Source organism: Oncorhynchus mykiss, chromosome 5 (genome assembly GCF_013265735.2).
Source record: "Oncorhynchus mykiss isolate Arlee chromosome 5, USDA_OmykA_1.1, whole genome shotgun sequence".
NCBI lineage: Eukaryota > Metazoa > Chordata > Actinopteri > Salmoniformes > Salmonidae > Oncorhynchus > Oncorhynchus mykiss.
In genome coordinates, this window is record NC_048569.1 from 17,090,128 (window position 1) to 17,110,892 (window position 20,765).

General features: G+C 42.0%; 1 protein-coding gene across 4 annotated transcripts; it reads right to left on the reverse strand.

Annotated features, from left to right (window-relative positions):
- Nucleotides 1–2,143: 2,143 nt before the first annotated feature.
- LOC110523345 (uncharacterized protein C18orf25) lies at nt 2,144–19,016 on the reverse strand. Of its 4 annotated transcripts, none has more exons than XM_021601964.2 (5): nt 18,783–19,016; nt 16,060–16,939; nt 5,758–5,949; nt 5,108–5,219; nt 2,144–4,755 (listed from the first exon to the last, which is right to left on the reverse strand). In XM_021601964.2, exons 2-5 carry the CDS (start codon nt 16,865–16,867, stop codon nt 4,557–4,559), a joined length of 1,311 nt encoding a protein of 436 aa, XP_021457639.2. In that variant the 5' UTR covers nt 16,868–16,939; nt 18,783–19,016; the 3' UTR covers nt 2,144–4,556. The 4 variants fall into 4 exon arrangements, with proteins under 4 accessions (XP_021457639.2, XP_036832853.1, XP_036832855.1 ...); XM_036976958.1 differs by lacking the exon at nt 18,783–19,016 and adding an exon at nt 17,682–18,700; XM_036976960.1 differs by lacking the exons at nt 5,758–5,949; nt 18,783–19,016 and adding an exon at nt 17,682–18,707.
- Nucleotides 19,017–20,765: the final 1,749 nt, after the last annotated feature.

Consider the following 20,765-nt stretch of genomic DNA (forward strand, 5'->3'; position numbering starts at 1 on the left):
CATTTATTTCATACCAATACAACTTACTGTGAAAAATGTATCGATTTTGCAATGTTCCTATACCCCAGGACTTGTTTGTTGTAGATATATTGTAAGCAAGGCCATGACAGAATGATAAATTGTCATGCCATGGCATCCTGGCAAGACTCAAGTCTGCAACACCACAATTAAGACAGGAGCTGAGCAGAGGTGCATACTACAATGCAGGATCAGTGAGGATCAGTGGGGCCTAGTGGTTAGAGCGTTGGACTAATAACCGGAAGGTTTCAAGTTCAAACCCCCGAGCTGACAAGGTCGAGCTGACACAGCTGTCGTTCTACCCCTGAACAGGCAGTTTAACCGTCATTTAGGCCGTCATTGAAAATAAGAATTTGTTCTTAACTGACTTGCCTAGTAAAACAAAAGTTAGCAAGCTAACTTTGATTAAGCAACCAGAAATAACAACAGATTTTATGGTACACAAAAAAAAGCTACATTTAGATATGTATTTTTTTTAATACATCTTATTTCACCTTTATTTAACCAGGTAGGCAATCATACCATGCCCATTTCCATCCTATATCAGAATACTTAGGCATGATCCTGCTTTGTAGTATACCCCTCAGGTCTGACATGGGAACAGATGGAGAAGGGAGGTGGAGGGGTCATTAAACTCAGCCCCATATGTCACTCTCTACTCAGTGGTAACCCTTAGGCCGCCTAGCCTACCACGATCCCTATATAATCCCCTCTGGCCTTACACAAAGGACCCTAAGCTCTGCTACTGCACCCCCAGCTGTACATTCTCTCTTGGCCTTTATGGAGGTCATGCTCCAGCCATTGGATCCCATTTACAAGTAAAATTCATATCATATTGACTGAACAACATTTTCACATCCCCGCTATCTAAATGAAGGGTCAGTTTGTGTGACACCAGTAGTCAAACAGGTCATATGGATCAAATCGGCAAAAAAAGGGATAACCCTTCCTATGCATTGTTCCCCAATGAGAGGTTTGGTTGATTGTGTATTCTTGGTACAAAATCTGAATATTCAGACACACAAATAGCACTACACTGATCTCCAAATTCTAATTGGAATAAAATCCCCATCACATAGCTATCATGTATATATAAAAAATAATTTTCTGAGTCAAGCCATGACATATTCGTAGAATACTGTGTGTAGGCTACGATGTAATGCAAAGTGACATCTCAGTAGTCCTTTGAATATTGAATAACCTAGTATTTTACCAACAGTAAACAACATGGAATAACCTAGTATTTTACCATTCATTTCAAGGACTTACTTATTGGTCCTTACCAATGGTACTCACTTCCATGCACATTCCTTTGTGATTTCTGCTGGGAGAGGGCCCTCTGGTGGTCAGGTGTGTACACTACAATCACATTTGTGATTTCAACTGCACAAACTAAAGGCTAGTCAAATATGCAAACACCTCCTTCAGAGCTGCATAAAATACCAGCACAGAACAATTTAATTTATTTTGTAGGCTAGTAAAATATTAGCAATTCTTCTTCTGCTCACCAATGACAAGAGGACTAGCCGTGGAAATTAGCATACAGCTGTGGTGGTGCCCTAAGGATGAGCAGAAGGGCTCCAGGGTTGAGGTTACGACAGGCAGATTGCACAGCTCCGGTCTCTCCACATGTCCTCCTAGCAGCCGGTGCCTCTTTGCCTTACCTTTGACCCTGTCCCTTTGTGGGTGAGGGGTCGTATTGTTCATGGAGAGAGGGATTTGTCTAGACAGCCTGGCCGAAGGCCAGAAAGGAACAATGAGTGATCAGCGGAACCTCAACCCCCATAACTTCTCGTGGTAACAGACACGCACACACATTATCATGCATACTCTTCTACACACGTGTTGCACATTGATAGATTAACACCTTTTCCATATGCACAAAGTTGGTATTGACATGCTCACAAGCCCATGCCAATGTCCTCACAGGCACCGGTCATGTACGGCACAAATGAGTGTCAAAGAGAGAGAGATGGGTCAGCACACAAGCATTTTAGGATGAATATCGGTAGTCACTAATAAGACATTAATCAATTTTCCCCCAACAAACAAATCATCTAGTCAAACTGGGTTAAGAGAACGTGATAAGGGAGCAAACCAATTCGGTAAAAAAAATTATTCAAAGTACTTAAATAATACTCCATTTATTTCGTTTTAAAATTGTTTCCTTTTAGTTCTACAGACATATAATTTCAAGGAAGTCAGGGACTTGCAGATGAAATAAAATATTAACACTAATTTCTTGTTAATTTAAAATACTGACAGTAAAATAAACAAAAATAAACAGAATAAAATAGTTAAATTACTGAGAACGGGTTGAAACAATGTTTTACTTGACAAAAAAAGAAATGGTATGTGCAACCCTACTTGAGCATCCCTGCCCTAGTTTCATACAGAAAGCAATCCACTAAGCCTAAAGGCATAAGCAATGTCTTACTTTACTGACATTTAACATAAATCATAATGAAGAGCTAGCTAGACAACAAGAATGGGCTTAGAAGTGCTGCATGCAAGAGGTTTGGAATAAAAGCGTATTTTTCAGTGCTATCTGCATACAGTGGAGAAAACTGGCCAGTTAAGAGTCAAGGTGATACTGAAATTTTGATAAAATTATGACGTCTTCATCTAATTTCTACGGCTTTTTGCTCTGGGAGGAGAGTGATTTATTCAAGTTGAACTCAACTCATCAAGAATAAATTCAGAGCTCAAAATAATTTCATAGGTGCTAAGGAAAATAAGTTGTCAAAAGCTTAAATATCACAAGTCTCTAAGGTTAAGTATTTAGTTCCATTAGACTTTGGTTCAGTTCCTGGTGTCGAGTAGGACTTTTCCCCTTTCTGTGACCAGCAGGAGTGAATTAAATGCTTCAATATAACCCTCTCATGAGGGAGACCAGGGAGGTTCATGCAGTTCAAATGGATCTGATGTGTCATATTGGACCATTGGTAAAAACTAACCAGGCCTGCAGTACTGCATGAGTACAATAAACACAAGAACCACAGGGAGTCCTGAGGAATCAGGGTTAAAACCATTCATACATTAAATAGGTCTCTCTATAAAGCCCCCAAATGGACACAAACTCACCTGCACTTTGCTTCTTAATATCTATGTAGTAAATTCACATCTATTATTAAAATATCGTTTTTTGTAGAGACAGCAAAAATCTGCCATGCTTTAAGATAAAAGAATATACATGATTCTGAAAGAAAATAGTGCACATTCCAAGGCATTCAGGCCACCTTTGCTTTGCAATGTTCAATGGAAGATACATTTCCTCAGTTGTAAAAAGGGGGTCCCGAGAGGTTAGGAGGAGAGATATCTCATTCACACTGATATACACACAATCCATATAAATGCAACCAGTCAGCCCTGCATGGTCATACATTCACTGACTACCAGAACGACAACTGGGACACTATCAGACTGTTCTCCATAGCAACAGCTTGGCTCAACAGACAGTGGACCTGTCTTACAGTAATAGTAGCGTACATAGCCTGCACTGCCAGAGGACTGCAGCAACTGCCTGAGTACTGTGTGTCTGACCACTTGCTACCCAGAGAGGAGAAAGAAGAGAACTGAACAGACCAGTGTTGTGGTTTGTTTCCTTGAATAAGACAAAACAAAAAGTTGATCTAGCTAGCTTAGAACTTGATTCAGTTACTATCTTAAACACATATGCTCCAATCATTGAAAGGAAAATGATCAATAGTACAAATTAAATATATTATATATATATATTTTTTTTTACTAATCACGTTCTTTAAGCACAATAGGGTAAACAACATAATCAATGTAGTTTGACCAGTGAGGTTAGAGCCAGTGTTAAAATCTTAACATATACCTAAGTGACATCTCTACTGGAGTACGGAGCAGGTCAGGTCAAGCCACCAAAGCTCTGTCACATGCCGGCGTATCATGCTGCAGACAGTGTACCAGCTGCCGTTAAGTATCGACTGTAAGCCCAATCCAGTCAGTTGGAGAATAGGACACCAGTCTGTAGTGCAGCAGATTTGAGCTACTGATACTGCCCTACCCTCATGCAGCAGCTTCAAGTCTTATGTTACAGCTAGCGGACAGACAGAACACAGTGCCTACCTACGTACGGACAACAGTCCTCAAAATCAATGAGGTCCAGGACAGGGAGAATATTGCTATGTGTTTTACTGTAACACCTCTGTATGGTTCAATCTGCACTAGTGTCTTGCCCTCTTGATTATGTATTTTAAATCCATGATCAGGGAATCATCTTTGTTAAAATGGCTTTGATATAAGGTTCTACAGTAGGTTAATAACATCAGAGGAAGTCCATGAGGCTGCGTCTCTAATTACACTATACTCCCTATATAGCTCACTCCATTTGACCAGAGCCCTATGAGGTATAGAGAATAGTGCGCTTTATAGGGAATAAGGTGTCATTTGAGATGCAACCCATGAGTCACAGGTGGTGGCTGTACCACTCAGGAAGGGCCTAGGCCGTGGTAGGGAGAGGCTGGAGGGGGAGGAGAGGGGAGTAAGGAATTCTTCAGTGCACGAGTTGCTCAGAGTAGGTATCTGTGTCTGGTGTCCTCGTCCAAAGTGAGGTCCACTACCTCCGGAGGGGACACCCAGTTGGGCTGGGGGGACACGGTAGTCCAGAGCTGGGAGGATTGCCTCGTGCTGTTGTTGAGCTGCTCCAGTGAGTTGGGCTTCCAGGCAGAGGACAGGCTCTGAATTACCCCACCCCGAGGATGGGCACATCTGTTAAGAGAAAGGGCACAATAACACAACATGGACATTAGAGCAATGTTAGAGAAACATTAGGGTAACAACATTATACTGACGACTTGGTAACGAAAACAGTTTGTTCATTGCAGTGCACCAGTTCCATGACAGTCCCAAGCAACCATTGCCTTTATGAGCTGGTGTTGGTGTTACACAGTAAAACTATATTGACCGTTTTGTTGCGGCAATAAAACATGACTGCATGACCATAACTCTTAAAGTAACATGTTGTAGAACAACACCATATAAGGATTACAGTTTTGTAGTGGTTGTAGCGCAGGTAAATCTGCCCTCGACGTGTGTTCCAAGTTATGCTTTCTGAACTCACCTTGTGTTTTCTTGCACTCCTACTATTTCTACCTCACTGTCTGAGGAGGGGATGTTGATGTGGCCCTTGTGCTGAGGGGGTTCCCTGTGGGCAAGCTCTGCCTCCATGTGACCTGCAACACAAGACATTTTAGAACGTACAGGGACATGTAGAATAGCAGTACACCTCACAGACACAGACATTAACAAAAACAAAAGTCTTTGAAAAATGATTCAATCCACACCTTTTCTGGAAGTTTGATGGACACAAATATCTGGTTTACTCTTCATTGCAGCAGATATATATGTACATTTACATCTATGTCAATTGACCAAGACAAAAAATAAAAGGCAAACAGAAAAAACACATTTGCAGCACCTGAAAGGAAAACACCTGTACTGTAGACAGCCTGTATCATTTCTGCTTCGAACTCCTAAGATCCCCCTTTTCAACCGTGGAGCACAGTACAAAACGTATGTTTTATTCAACTGATCTTCCACCATGTTTTCATCTCTGAGATGTTGGTTCCTAGTACCTAGGCTACAGGTTGCACTAACATTATCCCTGTTAAACAATCTCCTTGCGCCTGTCAAACTGTTAGCGGATTATACAGTAAGTCTTCCCAGAGAGAGTAGACATTTTCAGTGTGATACACCGGGTTTGTAACTGACCTGCTGAGAGAGAGCACAGATCCTGTACTCTTACTGCCCCAGAGTTTGCTGCCATAGCCTGGTCCCTGTGTGTTTTTAGTCTTTCATGTGTTATCACGGTGGTCCGGCGCACTCGCTCCGCAGTCACACTTAAGTTCTCCTGGTTAGAATCAGTGTCTGAAATATCATAGTGGCACACTACGGGAGTCCCGTCTGTAGAAACAGAAAACACTTCATTATTCAAACCACGTCGTCTCTCAGGTTAGCGAACTTCAGTGCTCACAGTAGAAAGTAGCTACCTCCATTAGCACAATAATTGCATTGCTAGTATAGCAGCTCATGATAGGATTTCAGCCTTGGTATCTGAGTGGATCGGAGACATACATACCCTCACCCTACAACTTCCAATATCTTAATTGATATTCCCGATTGCTAAATGCCACCTGCCATTCATGATGAATGAAAAAAAAACATTTCAGCTGTAAATATATTTGTTGCCAGACAATTAACAAGCTAGGTTGAATAATAATAATTTAACTAATTGCCCCATAAAGCATTAGCATATAGCAAATATGCCTATATAACTGCTTTGTTTTGCTCAACTGTAAATGTTTGAATACAACATCTAGGCTATGAGCCTTATTCAAAATGTCAAGATGACTGATGTCAAACTGAAGATGTTCATAATTCATAGAATGTGTATAATCTGTGCACAGAGTTAAATGTGTAATTGGTACATTTGATGTGCAACTATAGCCTATTCTGTGTGTTCTATGCATGACCTGATATATATTCTGCAATTAACTCATAAACAGATTACATAATTTATTTTGGGTATCATTTTTAATGCTTTTCAAACAGCCATTCACAAAAAAAAAAAAAAAAACTACCAACGGATGCAATCATTACAAACAACTAAAAAACGTAAATGTTCTTTATACAGTTCAAAACGTTTAATTATCATGTGTATGCAATAACGCAAGTAAACAATTTAGCAGCAGTTTGACCAGTTATCAAAAACAAAAAAGCTGCTCCAAAAAAATGTGATCAAATGTAACAAATGGTTAACTTAGTTATGTTGTAGAAAAACCCTGGTAGAGTATTGGGGGACACGCATTGGTTGAGTGTCTGCTCTGTTCTACCCTGTAAGACAAGTCAGTTACACATAGCCTAAGCCACATGCCCGAGGGTCATCTAGACCAGGGTTTCCCAACCTCGGTCCTGGGCACCTTGCTGTGTAGTGCTAGGGCAAAAACCTGCACCCAGAGGGACCCCCAGGACCAGGTTGGGGAAACTCTGATCTAGACAGCATACTTTGAGAGCGCAGACAGTGCAGTATGGGAGTCAAGTCAAGAGCAAAATGGGCACCAGTGTTACAGTGGATGCCAGGCACAAGTCTAATACAGCCACAAAGTCATGACCAAACACCCTTTTCTAAAATTGATCTTAAAAATCTGATTTTAAACCTAACCTTAACCCCAACTTTAACCACACTGCTAACCTTTTCCAGGCTGGTCAGGATTAGGAACAACTCCTGTTCCTCATAACTAGTGAAGATAAAAGGAGCTCCAAAAGTATTGGGACAGTGACATGTTTTTGCTTCTGTACTCCAGCACTTTGGATTTGAAATGATGCCTCTGCAGGTTAAAGTACAGACTGTCAGCTTTAATTTGAGGGCATATATCTGTATCGGGTGAACCGTTTACAAAGTCACATTACCTTTTTGTACATGGTCCACTAAAGTTGGGGGACTAAATGTATTGGGACAATTCACTTGTATTAAAGTAGTCAAAGGTTTAGTATTTGGTCACATATTCCTAGCACACAATTACATGAAGCTTGTGACAATACAAACTTGGATGCATTTGCTGATTGTTTGGGTTTCAAATGACTTTGTGCCCAATAGAAATGGTAAATAATGTATTGTGTTATTTTGGAGTCACTTTTATTAGAAATAAGAAGTGTCTAAACATGTCTACATTAATGACAAAAAAGTGCTGTAATTTCTAGACAGTTCAGCCTATACGGATGAAAATACACACATTATAGCTGACAGTCTGCAGTTTAACCTCAGTCATTATAAATCCAAATACAGAGCACCCCCCCCCCCCCAAAAGAAAAAGTGTCACTGTCCCAATACTTTGAGCTCACTGTAAACCAAGATTCTCTCTTTGGTAAACAATCTTGTGTGTTGTATAGCTTTATTTAACTCTGCATCATTGGAAAAGAGCTTGCAAGTAAACATTTCACTATAAGGGCTACTACACCTGTTGTACTCGGCGCATGTGACAAATACAATATGAATTTAATACCGGTCCCCAATGGAAAATGAAGGTATTTGATGCACTTGTAAAAATCAGGCTCTTTTCAGCAAGCTGCTGACATGATACAATACTGTGGTAAACAAATGGAAGACCATTTACAGTACTGGGATCCAAACAGGACAAGGCGGCAACTAAATATGTCAGATGAACTGTGCATCATGAATTTGAAGGCAGGAGACGAGAGCTGGACCAAGTCCTGTTAACATAAAACCAAAAGGAAGTTGTCACTCACTACAATTCATGAGCATACGAGCAAAGGTTTACCTTGCACACACAGGCTAATCAAATTATTCTTTGACATATACATGAAGGGAAGTTCACATGCAAACAGTAAAACTTTATGCAGATTAAACAGTGTGGAATTGAGAACGGTGTAGCTATATTGTATATGCAGTACAATTTCATGTGCAAATTACAATCCTCCAAAAGACCACGGCCCTATTGAATATGCTTCCAGCTATGTTCCTTTAGCTATGTCCTGGATGTGTAGGTAGTGTTTGAAGTCCTTCTTGTTTTTATAAGTAGCTGGAGAAGGTTATTCAGACTCAAAAAGGCTGCATTGTCACCTGTATGTTATGTAGGCCTATGTAGAAACCAGTAATCATTAACATGCGCTATACTTTTCTGGAGCCCAAACTATATATATATATATATATATATATATATATATATATATATATATATATATATATATATATATATAGTGATAGTGTGAAACCTGGTTTCAGTTTGATAAAAGTCATATCAATACAACTACTATTAAAAAAATAATAATAAAAAAAGGCCAAATTTGCTTTAAGCACAGGCCAGATTGGCAGAAACTATTTTAAGGATATCCACAGACATGAAGCTCTTGATGTGTTAGCTCCTATTCAGCACAAAAGATCCCACACCCACGATATCCACAAAAAAAAAAAAAGTCTCTCTCCACTGCCATCATAGTATTAGGCCTAACCTTTCACAGTCAGTGCACCCACAACAGAAGTTCAGGTCAAATTTAAAAAATATATACTTCTCTACCTACATATAAAAAAGTTGAAACAATGTTCTGATTTGGACATCCAATTTCAAGGAATCGTATGGGGCAGAATTTATTGTGTTAAGAATGTAATGCTCTCTAGAATGTTTACTGTTAGTAAAGCTATGCCACTAAAATAAAAGGCTGTGAAAACATTGACAAGTATTTAAATCAATTACTAACCCAGTGCCCAGCGGATGTGGCCTTTAAGTAAAACGGCACTATAACAACGTTCTTATTCCTAGCATTCTGTATGACAAGGCACATGCCATGAAGCAGCCCCCTGCACAAGTGACTGTCTGGGGTTCTGTAACGCACATTATTGTATGAACTGACACAGTATGTTAGCTGGTAAACATGTATACTCTTGGAATAGGCATACTGAAAGCAATACAATGAGAGCCCTGACTTGACAGTCGGTCGATAAAATATGCATTGTCCGTGTCAATGATGCAATTTTTTCTACAAGTTGCAGTTAAAGTAAATTGGCTCCAGGAACCAATTGGATATTAAAAAACGCATTCAAAAGACTTAGATCTCACAGTGATTCAGCACCCACAGCTGCCATGAGCCAAAGCTCACGGAGGACTTGAGTGTCACAGTCAAGGCCATGCTTACCATGTTAATTATGTAATAACACACATATAAGGGACTTCCAGTAAAATTGGAGAGTTGGTGATTAAACCCCCCCCCAAAAAGTGGAAATCAGATAAGCACATTTGCCATCATCACCGTATGTGTGATGGTAGTGAAACTTTATCCATTTGGAAAATACAGCACTAAACCACTCCACAAGTCCAACAAGGGAATCTAAACGTTCAAGAGGCCGGGGTCTGGAACGTCCAGATTTCCATTTTGGGTAGCCACAGGCACTACATCAGGCAGGATGTTGTTGTTGAGGGGGTCGGGGGCCATGCTGCTCATGGTGACGTTTGCGTTCTCCCGGGCCAACATGTACGCCGCCATTGTCTCCTGCGACTCCGAGGAGGGCAGGAAGGAGCTGGACGGACGCGGCGCCCTGTGGCGGTGCCGATGGTGCCGCCCGGGGGCGTCGCTCGAGTGGATGGACGAGTCGACGCTGTCGTCCGAGTCGAGGCGCGTCAGCTTCTCCATCCAGACGCGGAAGCGCTCTTCTGTCTGCCGCTGCATCACAGCGAAGCGAGTCATGGCCTCCTCCAGCACGCTGCCAATGCTGTTCCTGTCCCACGAGCCACCGCCGTCCAGCAGGCCCTGCATCTGAGCGCTCACTCCGGATCCCTCCGCAGCTTTAAAGACATTGAGGCCAAGCCATAAGAAACACAGTAGCACTTCATGTTCGCTGGTGGACTGTTTGTTTTATTTATAGTTATTAAAAAAATAGAAAAATGACAAGTTTCGTTGACGTGCAGATCGACTTTTTCATGCTGATGGACTACGTTCATGCAGTTGTAGCAGTCAGGTCTGTGTACGGAATGCAGTAATGGTTGATAAAATGGAGTCCTATAGGTCCACTATAGACAGAAATTGGTGTTAAGAGATTTAGTTGCTGTAACTCATTGTAGCAAGTGTACTGAAGATTTACCGTGCATAGTTTGTGATAAGATAAACTTTGTGGTTGTCTAACTTTGTACGCAAATACAGCGTAAGAAATAACCCATATAGACACAGCACCAAGCACCATGGTTTTGACATTTCTCCTTGGACATCAAATGTACAGCTAGACATGACTTATTTGAACTAGCAACAATTTCAAAATGCAATTCACATAAAATATGTCTACCTACGCAGATCTAGACGAGTTATGTAGTTGTGGTAATCAAGGAAAGCGTGAAGGGGGAAAATGTCAGTTACAGCTGACTATTGCCATGTTCACTACAAATGATCTTACAAACTACAATATCCCTGCTTGAGTGCAGGCAGAGCAATGCACCACCAACTCCATGTTATGGCAGTGATTTAACCCAGTCTAAATTAGAACAACGCTACCTCAAACTAATATCAATGTTGTCACCGCAATGCCAAGATGCAATGTCAAAACTAACTTTATCAAACCAGATAGCAACATCATTGAAAGAGGAAATGACTCAATATAAAGTCACAAGTTTAAAGCAATATAGATCATTTTATCTACAGTACTAGTCTTACTGTATTTGAGCCATTGTACTCATTGAAGTTGAGCAACACATCCTTAATGTAAATCAAATCTTTCCCTCCAATTATCAAGAAATCAAGTCACAGGAAGTCAAAAACAAGGGCCACCAATAAAACAATGTACAATTAACACAAAAACACAAGATAAGATTAATTAAGTGTTGTCAAATATATCCTAGCCTATGATTGATTTTTTGCTAACTTCGACAAGATGCTGTGGATAACTAATGCATTTTAAAATGAGGACATCCTAAAATGGACACGACATTCCCAAACACAGCAGGTGAATCAGGTGCCTATTACACTTGAAGCATCTGTTTAACAGTAATCCAGAGCCTTGACTAACAACTACATCAAGACCTACTGCGCTGAAAACAGGCACTGGAGCCTAGGGGAATCTCAAAGGGCCACATTCAAATAATTCAACAGAAGTTCTCAACTGAACCAGCACGATAAGGTGCTACGTGGCAAAGGTATGGTGAATTAATGGAAGGCTCTGGGGATGGAGACATCTCATTCCATTAATCCTCAATCTCTATTTTGACCAAGGACAGGAAGAAGTCAATCACATTACAATGGACAGTGGAGCCGTCGATGTGAATCACAGATTTACTACTATGTTTATGTCACAGCTTTGAGATACTCCTGTATGTTTATCACAAGGTTACTACCACACAGTGAGGTCATATACTGTTGTAAAAAACAGCTCGCTATGGCAGTACAGACTGGAAAAGTAGAAATAAAAAACAATGACCCATTGTAACACTCAGTAAATGGTATCTACATTCCACACAACATGCAAACAATGACCGAGTTTAAAAAGAACACTTCCTACGGGTGGATTACGTGGTGAAGACGTGATGGGTTGTAACCTTCAAAATGCATGGTGAATGGAGACAAATGAACAGTTATTAAAACAATTAACATTCAGTGATGCCTGTGCTAGAAGCCATTGAAGATTAGCAAACATTCATAAACAGAAGCGTCAGTGTGTTTGCATTGGCCGGGGATGCTATGGTTACTCGACATATCTGGTAAACGTATGTGAAATGATTCATGTGAGATGTCTGTTGCAACTGTTTACGAGAAATTGTCAAAATTACCTGTGATGTCTGTAGTAAATTGTGATTATTACTTTGCGGTGCACTAAATGTGGGTTACTTGGAATCCCTGTAGTACATGGGTCTTTCTATAGACTAGGGTACCAGGATTTCCTATGCTGGAAAACTTGTTACAGCTGTTAAGTAATTGATAAGCCATTTTTTTCATGTCATTACATTAAGGGGGGAAAATACAGTAGCCATTTAACATAAAATTCACGAGTTGATTTAAAACCTGTTTATCCCTTTCTCATGATTGGCATCTTGACGGATGTCCAAAAATCAGGTGACAAAACATTACTTTTCTGTCCTTGCATTTGTGGCAGTGTAAGTTGTCCTGATATCATATATTTTTCATGAATTAGTTCAATTAGACATTGAACCCTGTAGTTGTTCTGTTTCGAGATTCCAGAACTGCAATGTAACTACTTAAAAATGTTGTGTCTCCTTGTGTAATGGGGTGATAACAGTTTATGGGCACACAAATCTCCCAGAAATGTATGTGATTGCAGAATCGAATGCTTCTAACAGAGTCACCGTACCTTGATACTGAAAATCTAAAGCTTGAGTCATTAACGTGGTTCTTCAATAATTATGCATAATACATGTTGGATGCGTATTTGGTGTCGAGCTGTTTAATTATATACTGTGATATTTTCACACATCTGATTCAGGAAGGAATTTTCTGAATGACGAACAGCTGTTGTGAAAGCACGTGATGAAACAGCCCAGGTGCTGGAAAAAGGTGTCCGCAAAAGAAATGCCCAAAATATTTAGGATCTCTCATTCCTTATGCTGGTGAAGACCGTTGTGCCTGGATCTACATTGGATCTAATATACATGGATAATTGATGTTGATAATCTGTCTGTTAGAGAAGGGTCTCATTAGATTTAACAGAAAGTGTCAGAGTAATGAGTATGTTTTTGTGCCTTGGATTGGAAGAGTCTGTTTGCAATTGCGTAGGATAGACAATTGTGCAACACCCAACTCTGTTCATTATTCTGGATATAATGACAAATGATAAAGCCTAATAGGCATCTTCACAATATGATCTGGTAATTAAATAACATGACAAATACATGTTAGTTTCCATGATACACCTGCAATTTTAAGCAATACAATGCACTTGAAGCAGCCTACCTAAACTTGAAGAACAGATATTCAAGTACTAGAATATGCCTACCGTGAAAAATCTGACATCTACTAGAATTTGGTGCTTGAAAAGTCCTTGTAAATGATTGTAGCCAGTTTATAAGTTCTCCTGCTCCCTGATAATGTGTGATTTCCTTTTGGATCCATTTTGTGAGAGATGTGGCCACTTCCGTTTCTTTCCAACCACTTCAATTGATGGGTGTTGCTACTCTGTTGCGGTAAAACCACGTAAAGTGATTATGACGACGACAAGATCGAATGCTGGCATCAACTTGGCTTTAAATACAAATCCTTCCATTATAAAAGGAACTGGGGTTTTAGCCACTCATGACAAAATCAGCCTGGCTTTATTATGTGTGCCTGCGTCGGGCCACATAGGACAGAGAAAACCCATACATTCATCCACTTCATTTGCCTAGTTAAATCAAGGTGAATTTATTTGATTTACTTCAATATTTTTATTTTTTTAATAATAGTCAGACAAGTCCACAGTATTCTCACATTTTAGAATGTCATTTTAATATCAATGCCAAATTCTTAGTGGTAATGGCCTAGTTTGACAGTTCTATATTGTGCCCTATATGTTCAATTATATAAATGAAACAATTGTATAACACTGAGATCCTTGAAAAGTACAAAAAAGGGCTTGAAAACATCTCTGAAAGACCTTGAATATGACTTGCCAATGTCTGTATAAACCCTGCTTTAAGAATGTATAGTCCTGTTGTAGTATACATGTAGAGTTATGGGGCAATTGGCATATTCATCCAAGTACATGTGGAACTGAATAAAACTTATTGAAATGTTTATTCCAACGTCACACATTGGCCCCATTATTTATAGAAAGACCCAAATGCATTAAACATGGGATACAGTGTCTCGGGAAAGTAGTCGGACCCCTTTACTTTTTTTACATTTTGTTATGTTAAAGCCTCATTACAAAATTGATTAAAATTGCCACCCCCCCCCCCCCCCCCCCCCTCAATCTACACACAATATCCCATAATGACAAAGCAAAGAGTACTTTTTTTATGATTGAAAATGCATTAAGAATAAAAAGTGAAATCTCACATAAGTATTCAGACCCTTTACTCAGTGCTTTGTTGAAGCACCTTTGGCAGCGACTATAGCATTGAGTGTTCTTGGGTATGATGCTACCAAGCTTGGCACACCTGTATTTGGGGAATTTCTCCAATTCTTCTCTGCAGATCCTCTCAAGCTCTGAAGTTGGATGGGGAGTTGTTGCACAGCTATTTTCAGGTCTCTCTAGAGATGTTCGATCTGGTTCAAGCCCGGGCCCTGGTTGGACCACTCAAGGACATTCAGAGACTTGTCCCGAAGCCACTCCTGTGTTGTCTTGGCTGTGTGTGTAGGGTTGTTGTCCTGTTGGAAGGTAAACCTTGGCCCCAGTCTGGGGTCCTGAGCACTATGGAACAGGTTTTCTTCAAGGATCTCTCTGTACTTTGCGCCGTTCATCTTTCCCTCGATCCTGACTAGTCTCCAAGTCTCTGCCGCTGAAAAAAAAAAAAACATTGCCACAGCATGATGCTGCCACCACGCTTCACCATAGGGATGGTGCTGGGTTTCCTCCAGACGTGACGCTTGGCATTCAGACCAAAGAGTTCAATATTGGTTTCATCAGACCAGATAATCTTGTTGTTCATGGCTTCCGTCTGGCCACTCTACCATAAAGGCCTAATTGGTGGAGTGCTGCAGATGTGTTTGTCCTTCTGGAAGGTTCACCCACACCCACAGAGGGACTCGAGCTCTGTCAGTGACCATCGGGTTCTTCGTCACCTCCCTGACCAAAGCCCTCCCCCCCCAATTGTTCAGCTTGGCCTGATCTTTGAGGTTTTAGTGGTTTCAAACTTCTTACATTTAAGAATGACGGAGGCCACTGCGTTGTTGGAGACCTTCAATCCTGCAGACATTTTTTGGTACACTTCCCCAAATCTGTGCCTCGACACAATCCTGTCTTCTAGCTTAACAAACAATTCCTTTGACCGTTAGGCTTGGTTTTTGCTCTGACATGCACTGTCAACTGTGGGACCTTATATAGACAGGTGTGTGCCTTTTCAAATCATGTCCAATCAATTGAATTGACCGCAGGTGGACTCCAATCAAGTTGCAGAAACATCTTAAGGATGATCAATGGAAACAGGATGCACCTGAGCGCAATCTCGAGTCTCACAGCAAATGGTCTGAATACTTATGTACATAAGGTCTTTGATTATTTTTTTATACATTTGCAAACACTTCAAAAAACCTGCTTTTGCTTTGTCAGTATGGGGTACTGTGTGTAGATAGATGAGGATATATATATGTTTTTAATCCATTTTAGAATAAGGCTGTAACGTAACAAAATGTGGAAAAAGGGAAGGGGTCTGAATACGTTCTGAATGCACCGTATGTGTGGTGAATATTACCCCGTGGGGGTTGGGTTTGGTTAAATGTGTCTGGTGGTGATTGTTACCTGGGATGTCTGTGGTGATTGTTACCTGGGATGTCTGTGGTGATTGTTACCTGGGATGTCTGTGGTGATTGTTACCTGGGATGTCTGTGGTGATTGTTACCTGGGATGTCTGTGGTGATTGTTACCTGGGATGTCTGTGGTGATTGTCTTGCCGCCTGATGTCTCGTCGTCGTCTTCAGAGGAGCTGGTGCTGGAGTCACAGGTGAGGTCGCTGTCGCTCGTACTACTGTCCTGCAGCAGGTTGTATTTCTTCCTTGCCGCCGCCTCACGCTTCTGCCTAAGCAGCCGAATACGCTCCTTGTGCTTTTGGCTCCGGTGACCTTTGACTTTAGCCAGCCGGCCGTTGGTCTGCTTCTCGACGCCTGCTCCTCCCACCACAGCGGGCTGGCAGCGGTTTTTCTTGGCTGCCATTGTGTTGGTTGACATCTCGCTTTCAGAACGTAAACGACGGGACTTTCGCCCACTTGATGCAGATGTTTGACCCCCCGCTGCAAGTCTGGTGTCGGTCCCGGGCTCTGCTGTGGAGCCCCCCCCCACTGTCGTACGTGAGGCGGATCCCTCCTCACCAGAGGAGAGTGTGTCCGAGTCGGCCAGGTGGCCACTGGAGGAGGGCGAGAGCATGCAGGGGTTGGAGGAGTCACTCTCGTAGGCACGGCCCGAGGTGGGCTTGTCGCTGCCGGTGGAGGCGTGCGGAGACTCAGGGGAGTTCCTTCTCAGCTCCATCATGAGGCAGGGCATGGAGAGAAGGCTAGGCTCACCCTCAGTCTGCAGGGGGCTGTCCTCCTCCTTTTCTCCTGGAGGAGAGCTGGTGGTCTCTGTTTTAAGGGGCTCGTCCTGCTCCCCCCTGACAGCAGCAGCTGACCCCCCCTGCACGGGACGCTCTGGGAAGATCTCAGCATTGACAAACTCCTCTGTCTTCTCAGTGTCTGCCATCTTCCTGCTAGTTGAGCGTAGGGCCCCGTGGTCTGACTGTTTTAAAACAGGTGGGCCAGGACAGGAACTCACCTGGAACAACAACATACGATATCATAGAGACTTAACTTTGGTTCAAAAATACCTACTCTTGCACCCACTATAATATTGATATATCTTTAAGACTAAACACATTAGAAATTAATCATCCTCTTGCAGGATCTTTAAAATGACGCAGCACAACAGACCGATTTATGAAAGGTATAACTCAGTGTTTCCCAACTCTGGTCCTCAAGTACCTCCAACAACACACATTTGTCTTGTAGCCCTAAACAAACATACCTGATTCAACTTATTGAGGGCCTGATGATTAGTTGACAAGTTGAATCAGGCATGTTTTACAGGGTAAACAATAAAAATGTGTACCTTTTAGAGGTAGATGAGGACAGGAGATGGGAACCACTGAAAACGTTTCAATTAAGTACCAGTAGCCTACAACAGTAGCAAAAGGCAATTTAGCACTAATTAATCTGGCTGCATTTACAGCTGTAGTGGGGTGTGTTTACATTTTAGTCATTTGGCATACGTTCTTGTGCAGCGCGACTTACTGGACCAAAGCTCTTAACCACCACGTTATCTGCCGCTCAAAAACCAATAATGAATCAAAAGGGTAACATGGGTTTTTGGTAGCATTCTCACATAAGGAAGGTTATCACCTAGATGCTGGCAACATCTATTCTACTGGTTTAGCTTTGAACCCCCACATGTGGTCAGCTTACAAATATCAGCTGGTTCCAAACATATGTTACCATTGTGTGGAATGTTGGTCACATACCTGTAGGGAGAAGACACCTACAAATAGTGAGCCTCTTCTTTCAAACTGTACAATGAACTCTTCATTGCTCATATTCACAGCATTCCACCAAAATACACCTAAACTTAAGATAGATGGGGCCCAGCTGGTAGACTGTCGTTGAATATATTACCCAAAGTTGTGCTATGGTGCTTTCAAGAAAACTGGGAACTTGGGGGGAAACAGTCTTATCATGACGTCAGAGATATTCAGGTCGGAGCTCTAGAAAGATGCCAGAGTTCACGACTTGGAATTCCGAGTTGGATGACCGTTCAAAAAGTTCCCAGTTGGAGCTGGTTTTTGTCCGAATTCCCAGTTAATTTCAATGCACTGAAGTAGGATATTTCAGAGTACCCCAGTTGTTATGAACGCAGCATTACAACAGTAGTTATGTGGCTATATATAATGATGTCATAACACCACTGTGTGGGCAACAACGAAACTCAAGTCCGGGGTTCTTTGCGCCACACCTTCCAGTAGCCCAGGAAAAGAGCAAGCTCAGACAGAGCTATCAAGTATGAATAACATCACTGACCGTTTTAACACAAAAAAACGAAATGTTGACCTACGTAGCTACCTGGATTGCTAGCTCGACAACATAACAATTAAACGCCACTATCAACTGGCTGGCTAGCAAGCAAAACATATGAAGCTAACGTCAACTACGCTAAACATAAACCAGTATCGCGGAAGCTGGCTTCCTTCATCCTTTACTAGTGTTAGCTATCTAGCTTGATGGTAGCTTACCCGTCTGGCTAGGTAGCTAGCTAACAGGGAAATTATTTAGGCAATCTATGGTGAGGGCTTCGTTGGCTATCGAGCTATGACTAACGACGTTAGCTAGTTTACTAAGCAAGTTTCCCATAAAACGAGTTTGAGTTGCTAGGGGGATTTCTAAACATAGTCCACCACCCATGCATGCATTTGTGATACCGCTAGCACGAACTCGATAGGCAGCTAGTTAGCTACCTAAAATGGAAGCGACGTATGCTAACGACGATTCCATTTTAACCCAGCCCAGCAGCTAGCCAGCCAGTTCGCACTGACGGCGTAGCTAATTTGCTAGCTAAACTAGCAACTTACTTGTGTATTACGTTATACGCTTGTTTCTTCAGTGTCCGACTTCTGTGACATCTTCATTAATTTGAACGTATCACGCATGCGAGACATACAACTAATAAAGTAAATGTGGCTTGTAAAGTGAACCTTGGTCCACTAACGGATACCAGCTAGCTACTTATTTCAAAATGTCCCCATCAGCCGTTGTTCACATACAAATGTGTGCGTCACTTCCATGCGTGAGTGACATAGAAAAATAATTAGCGCCTCCGTGAGTCTTGGGAGAGGTATGCCACGTTTAGGACAACTGGGAACTCGGAAAATAAACGAACTTCACTGGTAAAAATCGTTTAACGGTCACTCCGAATTCAAAATCGGAAACTCAGGCATCTTTCTAAAGCTCCGACTTGAAAATCACGTATGACATTATTAGAACTAGTTTTTATAAAATGTATTTAAAAAAAAAAAAAAAAAAACGCCAAAATGAGCTTCAATGCCCTACAACACTCCTTCCATGGACTCCAACTTATTTTAAATGCTAGTAAAACTAAGTGCATGCTCTTCAACCGATTGCTGCCCGCATCTGCCCGCCGACTAGCATCACTACTCTGGACGGTTCTGACTTAGAATATGTGGACTACAAATAACTAGGTGTCTGGTTAGACTGTAAACTCTCCTTCCAGACTCACATTAAGCATCTCCAATCCAAAATTAAATCTAGAATCAGCTTCCTATTTCGCAACAAAGCCTCCTTCACTCATGTTTCCAAACATACCCTCGTAAAACTGACTATCCTACCGATCCTTGACTTTGGCGATGTAATTTACAAAATAGCCTCCAACACTCTACTCAGCAAACTGGATGTAGTCTCACAGTGCCATCCGTTTTGTCAACAAAGCCCCATATACTACCCACCACTGCGACCTGTATGCTCTTGTTGGCTGGCCCTCACTACAATATTCGTTGCCAAACCCACAGGCCCCAGGTCATATAAAATTCTTTGCTGGGTAAGCCCCACCTTATCTCAGTTCATCGGTCACCATAGCAACACCCACCCGTAGCACACGCTCCAGCAGGTATATTTCACTGGTCATCCCCAAAGCCAACACTTCCTTTGGCCACTTTCCTTCCAGTTCTCTGCTGCCAATGACGAATTGCACAAATCACTGAAGCTGGAGTCTTATATCTCCCTCTCTAACTTTAAGCATCAGCTGTCAGAGCAACTTAATGTACCTGTACATAGCCAATCTGTAAATAGCACACCCAACTACTTCATCCCCATATTGTTATTTATCCTCTTGCTCTTTTGCACCCCAGTATCTCTACTTGCACATCATCATCTGCACATCTATCACTCCAGTGTTAATGCTAAATTGTAATTATTTTGCCTCTATGGCCTATTTAGGCCCTAGTGGCTCCGACATGGAGTACCACAGGGGGCAGTGTGCATTGTCCAAGCAAACAGGTCCAGCTGCACCCTCCCGAACTTGTCCCACAGGTGCTGCACCACCTGGGGATGTAAGCTCCAGTTCGAAGGTGGCGGGCCGTCCCTCGAGAGCATATGCGCTGCCACATTCAGGATGCCAGGTATGTGAATGTGGCAGGATGACGGTGTCGCTTCGGGTGCAACCGGAGGGAGTTGAACCACCGTTGAAGAGGCTGGAGATGGAGCAGGCCCAGGGGAATCAGCAACGAGGCCGCCGTCAGCAAACCCAACAGGCGTTGGCAGGTCAGGGCAGATACAACACACCCCTGCCGAAAGTGGTCGAGGCAAGATAAGATCGCCTAAACCCTTCTGGTGAGCTCACATGAGGACTAAGTCCAGTTCCATGCCAATAAAGGCCATCCTCTGGGTGGGAGTCAGATTACTTTCTTGTCATTACAGTAATGCCCAGTCTGCCAATGTGGGTCAGGAACATGTCTCTGTCTGACAGGACCTGGGTCCTGGTCGGGGAACAAATCAGCCAATTGTCCAGGTAATTGAGGATCAACAATCCTCGGGGTGTG

Coding starts and splice junctions, on each gene's coding strand:
- LOC110523345 (XM_036976958.1), bottom strand. CDS start 17,753: ATGAGCAATGAAGAGTTCATTGTACAGTTTGAAAGAAGAGGCTCACTA. Junction 5,950..16,059: donor AATCACCACAGACATCCCAG/GTAACAATCACC, acceptor CTGTTTCTACAG/ACGGGACTCCCGTAGTGTGC. Junction 5,220..5,757: donor TCTGTGCTCTCTCTCAGCAG/GTCAGTTACAAA, acceptor CTTGTGTTGCAG/GTCACATGGAGGCAGAGCTT.